Source organism: Manihot esculenta, chromosome 18, assembly GCF_001659605.2.
Source record: "Manihot esculenta cultivar AM560-2 chromosome 18, M.esculenta_v8, whole genome shotgun sequence".
Classification (NCBI taxonomy): domain Eukaryota; kingdom Viridiplantae; phylum Streptophyta; class Magnoliopsida; order Malpighiales; family Euphorbiaceae; genus Manihot; species Manihot esculenta.
Window position 1 is genome coordinate 17640863 of NC_035178.2, and position 11567 is coordinate 17652429.

Here is an 11567-nt window from a genome sequence, read left to right on the forward strand (position 1 = left end):
TGTGATTGAAGTTCTAATTTGATATAATTACACTCATACATAAATAACAATAATTAAGTCATACTTGCATAATCAAGCCATAAGTAACTCCAATGTCATGCAATTAGGTCAAAATTACCCAACTTATGTAATTAGTTTGATGTAATTGTATTCATATACAAGCAATTACCGAGTGTAATCAAGCCATAATCAAGTAATTGTATATAATTCTAATATCGATTAAAAGTACTAAAATTATATAATTCAGATTTTAATTTGATGTAATTGTACTCATTAAGTAAGTAGAAAGTCATACTCGAGTAATTACATGTGACCCTAATTAATATCATGCTATTAGGTCAAGAATACTAAAATTATGTAATGCAGGTTCTAATTTCATATAATTGTATTTATATATTAGTAGACATACTTGTGTAACCAAACCATTGGATTATGTAATTGCATAATCTTATACTTTTTTTGGCATTTTCCATTTAATAAATCCATAAATTCTTCAATAAAATCCAATAGACCCATAAGCCCTGCAATTCATAATGATCCGACCAACTTCATACCAATCTTCTTTTGTGCTAGCGACAGAATCACAATGAATTTAGGATCAGACTATATATATATATATATATATATACAGTAGGCATTTTCCTTTTAATAAATTCTTGAAAATCAATAAAAATCAAACAATATTACTCACATATGGGGTAAGTTTAAGCAGATGATTGGGTGCCGACTGCATTTGTTGGTTGAAGGCGTGATTGACTTTGATTGCCGGAGTTTTATCACTGCATTCAAGTATCGCTGAAATCTTTGGTGCGAAGCTTGAGGGACGTTACCGACTCTTAATTGCTGGCTTGTGTTTCTCTTGCTACATGCCATTCAGGTATGGTGTAAGCGTTCTTCCTAATTCCTCTGGCTAACATGCAACCCATGCATTTGTCAACATCACATCAAATATTAAACCCATCAACACTTCAATTGTTTTAAGTTCTATTGGTTCAAATTTCATATTTATAAATTAAAATTTTATTTTTAAATAAAAAATTCTAATTTTTCAATTTATTATAATTATAATAATTTTTTAAATTAATTTTATATAGTATACAGGCCGAAAAAGTTTCTATTACCTTGAATTTCCAATTTTAAAATGTCTTAAAGGTAGGCCCTTAGATAGACTGTTAGCACTTGTTAGGAAGGAGAAGTCTTGCATTGCAAGGCAACTAATTCCTATATTATAGTATTCGTTGTCTGATCTGTTGTAAAATTTAAATTAATTTATATGATATATTATATATTTTTATTTTTATCACATAAATAGTTTAATTAATTGACATTAAATTTAATTAAGATTTTAAACTCTTAATTACATAAAAATTTTAAATTATATAATTAAAATATTTAATTTTCTTGTAATTAAATAATTAAATAAAAATTTTATTTGAAAATTTTAAATAATTAAAAGTTTAAAATTTTAATTAAAATAAAAGTAATGACACAGACTGTACAATGTGAGTTGATTTAAATTTCATCAAAATTAATTTAAAAAATTATTATAATTTTAATAAATTTAAAAAATAAATTTTTTTTATTTAAAATTGAAAGTTTAGATTACAAATGTGAAAATTCTTTTTTTTTTTTTTTACGCCAACGAACCTAATTTTAATTGTAATTTATGAGCTTAAAGCTTAATCACATCTATTAAGGATAACAGAATACGAATATCCATCACCTAGGTCATGTGAATAATATTTTATTATTTTTTAAATGATAGATAGATTTTATTTTGAGACAATAATTATAAATATTTTATAATAAATAAACTATTATATATATATTGTTATTTTAAATTAAATAATATGTTTATTATAAAATTAAAAATATTATTATTAAATATATAAATTGCATATTTAATAATTAAATTATTTAATTTTAATTAATTAAAATTATACTTAAATATAAACCTTTTATCAAATTAAGGAACCGTTTTTTCTTTTTTTTTTTTTTTTTATTGAATACACCTATGTTTAATAAATTGGGTCGAAATTTTTTACTCAGGACCTCTTGTTTTAGGCCTAAACTCTAGTTTCATTGCACCCAGATTGATCGGATAATTAGTTTTTTATTCTAACAATATACTTTTTATATTTATATTTCAAAAATCATATTATAATTTTTAATAGCAAATAATAATATATATAATAATAACTGCTGATATAATATTTTAAATTAAATTAACATATCACATAATGAAAAGTTAATCAATCTTATACTTACATAAGTTAAGTTTTCCAAATATATTATTACTTCATTCTTATCCATTCCCTCGGCTAATAAACAGAGTTTTAATTGAAAAAATAAATAAAATTTTATTCTTTTAATAAGTTTACTCAATACAAAGTTAAATTAATAAATTTGATACTAAATTATTCATATTAAAAAAATAAAAATTCACATTTGGACTTATTTATTGTGGATTTGGACTTTTTTTTTTTAAATTGTAATTCTTGTGGTTTTTGATAAATTACGTTTTGGGATAAGAAAATGGAGCAGAAACCACAGAAAAAATAAAAGAAAGGAAAAAATAAGAAGACAAACTTCTATTTTCTTATAAATTTATTTAAGTTAATTTAATTTTTAATTTAAATATGAAAACTAGCTATCAGATGCGATGCTAGATAATACTTATTTAAAATAAGTTATAAACGGTTACTAGATAGATTATGTGGTAAAAATCTAATAAATAGAAAATATAGTCTTATTCGATAAAAAAAATATACGGATATCTCAAACACCCGGTTTATCATTAAAATTCACTCTCCTCTGAATAAGACAAGTCTCGGAACAAACTTATCATTATTAGGCATAATTTAGTGTATCCCTATTACACCAGTGGTTATGGAATCACCAATGTATTGACTGGCAATATCTTTTATCAAACAGTTAATCATATTATCACTATATTATCGGGATATACTATATTTATTTTCCCTTTTTTATATTAGCAAATATACGCTGTTGTCTTACACTATTCAAATTTAAAGTAATTCATTGTATTCATTCATTAATTATATTGACTTGAGTATCGATGTAACTGCAGTAGACACCAATCATCTCACATTCATAGCAGTCTATTTCTTTTTTATAGAGGTTGATATATTGATATAAATATAAATATTAATTGATACATTAAAAAAATTCAGACTTCCTTTAATAAAATAATAGCAATATTGGAATTCAAATTTAAATAGAACAGACCAGTAATATAATATATCTTTTAACTATTAGAATAAATCAAATTAATGATATAGTTAGTTATGATGTGAAAGTAAGCTATTTAGGAGGTTGCATAATGAGATGATGTATGACCACAATCTGAAAAAAAGATACTTCTACTAATTGTTACGTGCATGCATCTTGCATTATAAAAAAGTTTCACAGATTTTAATTTATTAATATTTTTAATAAATTTAAAAATGCTTTTATAATTTTTAATATATAAAAATTTATTAATAGATTTGAAATTACTAATAAATATATAAAATAATTAATATTAAAATTTATTAATGGACTTAATAAATATATTAATAATTCATTAACGATTTTCAATCGATTAATAAATTAAAATAAGTGTTTAAATTACTAATAAATTTTAAATTTATTAATAATATATTTAAAAAATTATTAACAGAATCTAAATTGGTTAATAGCTCAAACAATACTAACAAATTTAAAAATTCATTATTAAATTTTATTATTAACTTAATAAATAAAAAAATATTAAATTTACCTATCAAATTTTATCAAGTTAAAATTCGTTATTAAATTTTCTCATTAATTTAATAAATAAAAAAAATTAAATTTACCTATTAAATTTTATCATTCACTTAATAAATAAAAAAATATGAAATTTACCAATAAATACTATCAATTAATAAATCTATTAGATAAATTTAAAATGAAATCTATCTAAAATTTTATATTTATTTTTTAAAATCCTATATTTTTAGTTATCAACATATCTATTAAATTCATTGATAATTTCTAAGAAAAAAAATTTTTTAATCAAAATTTAATAACCGATTGCGCGAATCTATTACAAATCTACATTTATAAATATAACATCGCCTTCTTTTCTTTAATCATTAATTTATTTTATCATTTTATTTTTTTTTCATTTTCTTTCCCTTTTTCTTTTTTTTTTATGACTTCCTTTTATTTCACTTTTTCATTTCATAATTTTTTTCTCCTATTATTTTTTATCATTTTCCTTTCATTCTTTTTTTTTTCTCTCATTCTCATCGCTTTTCTATTATATTCTTCACTTTTCTCCATAATTTTTCTTTCACTTTCTCTATTTTCTTTTCCTATCAATTTTTCTCCTTTCTTTCATTTTCTTCATTTTTCTCTATAATTTTCATTCATATTATTTTCTTCTATCATTTTTATTTTATCTATAATTTTTTATTTTTTCTCATCATTTATTTTCTTCTCTAATCATTTTTCTTTTTTTTTTTTTATCTCTAATCACCTTTTTACCCTAATCTCATTCTTTTCTTTTTTTTTTCATAATTTTTATTTTTCTATTATTTTTTTCTTTTTCCCTTTTTTCTTTTTTTTTATCATTTTCTTTCACTTTTTATATATTTCTAATAAATATTAGATATAAATTAAAAATTTAATAATAATAATAATATAATTTTAAATCTTATTAAATTAATAAAAAATAATATTAATAATAAAATTTACAATTTAATTGAAATAATAATTATTTAAAAATTATTTAAATTTTTAATAAATTTACCAACGAATTAGAATTGATTAATAAATTATTTTTCTCTCAATTTATAAATAAATTTAAAATCTATTAATATTAATAATAAAAACTACATTCGTAAATTTATTAATAATCATAATTTATTAGTAATTTATTGATAATTTATTTATCAATAAATTTTTATTAAACTACCAATAAAAAAATTAATTAGTAATCCAAAAATTTCTTAATTACTCTCAACTTGAATTACTTGTTCGCTTAATTCTTTATCCATATTCTATTATTTGCTTCATAGAAAAAAAGTAAAATTAAATTCATATTTGCTACTTATTATTGTTATATATTAAATTCATAACAAATACTAACAACGGTATCATTTTCAAATTATTATAATACTCTACATTTTATTATTTGAATATTAATTATTATTTTTTCTTCATAATTAAATATATATTATTATACTCTTTATCTAATAGGATAAAAAATATTAACCCTTCATTTGAAATCAAAATTTTGTAGAATTCAATTTATTATTTTTATTTTTATAAAATTTTTATTTAAAATAAAAGAATTGAAAATTTTTACTTTTAAAAAATTTTCATCAGAAAAAAAATCATGAATAAGAATTTATTTAATTTTATTTTCTTATAAAATTATTCATGTGAAACGAGATAAAGTGAATCTCCATAACATTTCTCCAAATTTGGTTATGAATGATTTTACGATTTAAGAGAGCTCTCAACTCTTTGAAAATACTACATCTGACGTTTAATGTCATGTTATCTAATATTGAGGTTTAATGTAAATTTTTTTATCTTTAAGCCTCAATTTGCTGTATTTTTCATATTTTTTAATAAATAAAATAAATTAATTAATGAAAAATATTTTTTTTTATTAAAAATAATATTTAAGAAAAATGATTGTTTAAAAGAAATATATAAATTTATAATCAAATAATGAAAAAAATTATTTTTATAAAAACTTCTTCATGAAAAGTATATTTTAAAAAAATATTTCCTACAAAAAATAATTTTTAAATATAAATTATTTTTCCAAACAAATCAAGATTTAGGATTTTGATGTATTTCAGGTTTTGGGTGAAAAGTTAATAAAATTGTTTGTAGAGAAGTGTTTTTTTACATGATATATTTTCAATTGTGATGGTTTTTGTAGGGAATAATTATTTAAAAATTTATGAAATAAAATAATTTATTTTTTATATTTTAAAAATTTAAAAAGTTTTTAATTTAATTATATAAATATTTATGATGTCAGCGTATATGTTGGTGTTGGTAAGATTAAATTGATGGATGCGTGGCTCAGAATGATGTTAAATTTCATGGCCAATTTCAGCTCTAAAATCTCTCTTTCAATTTGAGAAGTAGGGATGGTACAAGAAGGATTAAAACGATGACGTACATGGGTGGGACTCATTGGGGGAATGGATCTGTTGACCCTTTAAACTCAGAGAGCATCCGTGTCATGGTCTTTCTGTTGTTTTTTATTTAATAACACATGTAAAGACTAGATTTGTCTAGTGCTTTTACTCTGCCAAGTAAGAAATATAGTGTTTATTTGGTGCTTGGAGTGATTAATCTAAGTAAATGTAGATTGGAATTAGGTATTTATGATCCCAGAGGAGTCCATGTCAATCTGTCATCTCAGATAAGAATTTGAGAGAGCCCACATCATCATGTATTTTAGGATGAATATATATTTTTATTGCATATTAATGCTTACAACCATCAACCTATACACACACAATCACCATTATTAGTAAAGGTTAGTGTGGTTTATGAAACACCACATATCACTCATACAAACCACATTATTCATAATTTTTTTTTATTTTAATTCTACGTAAATATCAATAAATTAATAATAACTGTATTAAGCTCATTATTCATCCTTTTTCACCTATTACCTCTTCAATTCATTACTCACTTAAGCAATACAAGTTTTGTCCATGCTTAATAGCTAGCTTATCATAAGATTAATCACCTGGTTTCTAACGGTTAGGACAAAAAAAAAAGAAATTAAGCCCTCCAAGTGAATTTTAATAATAATAATAATAATAATAAATTCTGGGTCTCAAAATATATATTATATATATTTTCCTCTCTCCCTATAAAATCACATTGGTAATCCACTGCAAAATTGATCATTCCTCTCTCCTTGCCATGACTTCTCCTAGAGCTCGCCAATGGCTAAGCCTTGTGGGTATCATATGGCTACAATCAGTAAATGGAACAAACACAAATTTTCCTGCATATTCATCCCAACTCAAACAGCTTCTCTCCATCTCTCAATTACAGCTTAACAATCTTGCTTTTGCCTCAGATGCTGGGAAAATTTTCGGTTTCTTTTCAGGCATTGCTGCTTTTTATCTTCCCTTATGGCTTGTTCTCTTGATCGGTTCTACTCTTGGTTTGATCGGTTATGGAGTTCAATATCTCTTCTTAACAAGTTATATTTCTTCTCTTTCCTATACCCATATCTTCTTACTCACTGTTGTAGCAGGAAACAGCATCTGTTGGATCAACACAGTTTGCTATGTAGTTGCCATTCGCAATTTCCCATTTCATCGGCAGCTCGCCGTGGGATTATCCACCAGCTATCAAGGATTAAGTGCTAAGATATATACAGTACTCGTTGATGCTTTGTTCTTTTCTTTCCCTGACAAAAGAGCTAAAGCCTATCTTCTTCTTAACTCCATCTTACCATTTCTGGTTAGTGTTTTAGCTGCACCAGTAGTCAGAGATGTTGTTGATATTGGAAATAGCAAGAACATGAAAAGTGGGTTCATGGTAATGTTTATTATAACAATAGTCACTGGAATTTTTGCTGTGATCACGAGTTTGAAGTCCATGGCAAGTGGGTTGCCACCTTTGGGTAATGCAATTGGTGTTGTGGGATTTCTCTTGGCTCCCCTTGTAATCCCTTTGGCAGTGAAGATCAGAGAAGTTTTAGCAGCAAAATGGATGTTAAACAGAGAAGCAAAGGTGCATACTTTTACTGTAGAAGAGAATGATGATGCAGGAAGAATGGAGAGTGGGGTGAAAGAAGATGACACAAGGGAAGCCATTGAAGTCGGTGTGAAGGAAGAAATTGGAGTGAAATTAATGTTAACGAGGTTGAATTTTTGGTTATATTTCTTTGTATATTTATGTGGTGCGACACTTGGGATTGTGTATTTGAACAACCTTGGACAAATAGCCGAGTCTCGTGGATGTTCAGGAACTTCTTCTCTGGTTTCTTTGTCTTCCTCATTTGGCTTCTTTGGTCGTCTCATTCCATCTCTGGTGGACTACTTCTTCCCAAGGTAAAATTCAATTTCTTTTCAAAGTCTCTCTTTTTCACAAGTTTGACAGTGATCCATTAGAATTTTTTCCTTTGCTCTCCTCTTGTCTTCTCTCTCCTTTTATGGGTAGTTGGGATTTTATTGAGTTCACTTACTTTTTGTGCTAATTAATACATATTACCGGCTTAAGTTGAGAAATTTAAGAAACATATTGACTTTAGTTGCTTTTCTTTGTCCAAAAAGGCCAAAAAGTTTTTCCCATTTCCATTCCAATTTTATTTGGATTTTGCAGGAGGAAGCACTTGATTTCAAGACCAACTTGTATAGCTGCACTAATGACTCCAATGGCTGGAGCTTTCTTCTTTCTTCTAAACAAATCCAACATCTCTCTCTACATCAGCACAGCTATTATTGGTATCTGTACAGGAGCAATTACTTGTATTTCAGTATCAACAACAACTGAGCTATTTGGGAGCAAGAATTTCAGCATCAACCATAATCTTGTGGTTGCTAATATCCCAATTGGTTCCTTCATTTTTGGCTATTTTTCTGCTCTTGTTTATCACAAGGAAGGTAATGAAGATGGAAATTGCATGGGGATGCAATGCTATAGAAGCACTTTCATTATCTGGGGTTCACTTTGTTTTCTTGGCTCTACCTTGGCTTTAATTCTATATGCTCGGATGCGAAAGTTCTACTCGAAAGTAAATCATTGAGTGGTCCGTCCCGGTGCATATGCTCTGTTACTAATAAAGAATGGGTCTTACTCTCCGTGATTCAGACAAATACTAACTATATGTGATTGAGAGAATACATATACACGTGATGTACTGTATAATTTACCTTACTTACCAGCCAAATAGATCATATATTAATTAGCACTTAAATAGGTTTAGACTCCATAATTACACATATATTGTAATGCAAGTAAATGAAATTATAACGTAATTGAAATTAATCTTTGTTGCCTAATAATTTGGGTACCGCTTTTCTTTTTACATTGGTAACTAATGTTCTGAAATCTAGAGAATATGATTTTACAATGTATGTATGAGTTTATCCGAAGAGAAAGGTGTTACTTCTCTCTTATTCTTTTTCTTTTGTTCGCTAATAACGTCTAACGGTCTCCCTGCTACGGTGTTACCTGTCTCTGTCACGCAAGTCTCTTCATACAAAAGCATTAGAGTCTCTCTCCACGCCAGGCGGCCATTTAATTCTCACCAGCACGCATGCGGACAGAGCTGTAAAGTGACTGGACCTGCTATCTTTTACCACGCCATGTCACCGAACTGAATTTCCCGTTACGGGACTCGAACTCACAAATGATCCGACCTACCTGTGTGTTTTGGTCGAGACTTAAAATATTAGACCGGCCTGCTGAAATGAATTTCTGGAATCTTGGGCTGTCTTCGTTTCTTTGGACTTGGCCTTCTCCAGGATAAATGAAGCCCAACAATCATCAATAAATATTAAGAACAGTTTTGATTTGACGTCAAACAATTACCTGAATTCAGAAATCGATTATCCCGTAGCTTGCTTTGATTTAATTTAATGATTTTAGATTATGAGGAGAAAAAAAAAAACTTTTTTTGAAAAACTAATAATCAAATTAACAACAAAAATGATTTCTGTTGGTTGAGCCGAGCCTTGGACATATATTCATTAAGTTCACATACAGAGGAATTTATCCTTTGTGAAAGAAAGATCTTTAGTAGTCTGTGAGGATTTAATGGATCTACAATAAGTCTTTAATTTAAAGACTCTGGTCTTGGTTCCGTTCCGTCAATAAACTAAGCAAATATTATTTTTAAAAACTAGGGCTGTTCAATAATTGATTTAAATTAAATTTAAATTCAAATCAACTTCATTCATTATAATACATAATTAATTACTTTTATGAAATAAAATAAAAATTAATTTTTTAATTAATGCTATATTAATTATAAAATATAATAAAAAATTACATTTAAATTCAAATTATTTACTAATCCCACACCTTATCAACTATTAAAACTAATTTATTAATTAATGCTATATTAATTACAAAATATAATGAAAAATCATTTATATTTCAATTATAAATTGGCTAATAAAATAAAAGCATAATTAAAAAATATAAATTGGAAAGTATTATAAAAAAATTAAATTAAAATAATTAAATAAAAATAAAATAATTAAATTTAGATATTACATTTTAAATAATAACGAAGCAAAAAATATCTAATTAATTTTATAAATTATATTAAACTAAAAAAAACTTAACTTCAAAATAAAAATTTTATTTTTATTATTTTAGAAATTAAAAAAAAAATAAAATATGTTCCGTATATTATTTTAATTATTTTCAAAAAAATTAAAAAATAAAATATATTTTGCACAATATTTTAACTTTTTTAGAAGCGCGACTACTTTTAAATTTTGTATGGATTAAAAATTAAAATAATTTAAATGTGATTAATTTTAATTTTATAGAAATTAAAAAAATTATTGCAGCTGAAATAATTATAAAAAATAAAATAATATATTTATAAAATATATTGTAGTGGAAAAAATATAGATAATTTTTAAATTTTTAAAATTAAAAAATAAAAAAAATAAAAATAATTAAACTGAGATATTTCATTTCTAATAATAATAGAGATAAAAAAAATATAATTAGTATTATATTCAAACTAATTGTATAATTGAATATAAAATTATTATTGATGACCGCTGGATTTCTCCACCCCAATCAAGGGCCAGGGCCATGGCAATAGCCCATCATCTGAAGGCCCACACACCATCTGCACCAAACAGGCCCGACTCGTCCAAACCTTAAGGTCGGGCTCCACCTGGATTTCTCATTCAGGTCGGCCCGGCCTGCCTAGCCTCTCATATAGGTCCCCTTTTGGACTCGGTTCTCATTTCATCTCTCGGCCCAGCCCAGAACTAAAAAGGAGTTCAGCCCCTTCGCCTTGTGGGACCATCTGCATACGCACCCTGAGAGAATTAGGGGCCGTTATGTATGGGACAGAGATCTAATTCCCTCGTACGTTCGTATCAACGTAGCAGGGACAGGTGGACCAATGATACATGTCCTGTCAACACGTCACTAGTAGACAAAAGAAAACATATAAAAAGAGAAATACTCTCCTCTAGGTCTAAACTTTTTCAAGTTTTACAGAACCCATTGTAAAACCCTATTTTCTGGATCTCAGATCATCAATTGGCGCCGTCTGTAGGAAACGAAGGAGATCTTTTCATCGCCGGAGTTCCACTCTCACAAATACCCATTGAGATCCACAATGGCTAACCACAACGAAAACAATCTTGTCACTCCAAATGACCTGACCTCTGCCCAAGAGGGGCAGCAGTTCTCTTTTTCCAGTCCTACAACACCAAATAGCCAAACACCAATCCCTTTCAACCCCTCGCCAAGCCTGGCGGGGAATGCTTCCGCCGCCACCTTGTCCAACCAAGACCTCCAAACCATGGCCCTCCAACTAGAGAGCACCGCCC

General features: G+C 26.4%; 1 protein-coding gene across 1 annotated transcript; it reads left to right on the forward strand.

Moving 5' to 3' along the window:
• The first annotated feature begins 6890 nt into the window (after positions 1–6890).
• Positions 6891–9067, forward strand: LOC110606128 (protein NUCLEAR FUSION DEFECTIVE 4). The gene is made up of 2 exons (XM_021744896.2): positions 6891–8090; positions 8362–9067. The coding sequence occupies exons 1-2, from the start codon at positions 6949–6951 to the stop codon at positions 8783–8785; spliced, it is 1566 nt and encodes a 521-aa protein (XP_021600588.1). The 5' UTR covers positions 6891–6948; the 3' UTR covers positions 8786–9067.
• The last annotated feature ends 2500 nt before the right edge of the window (positions 9068–11567 follow it).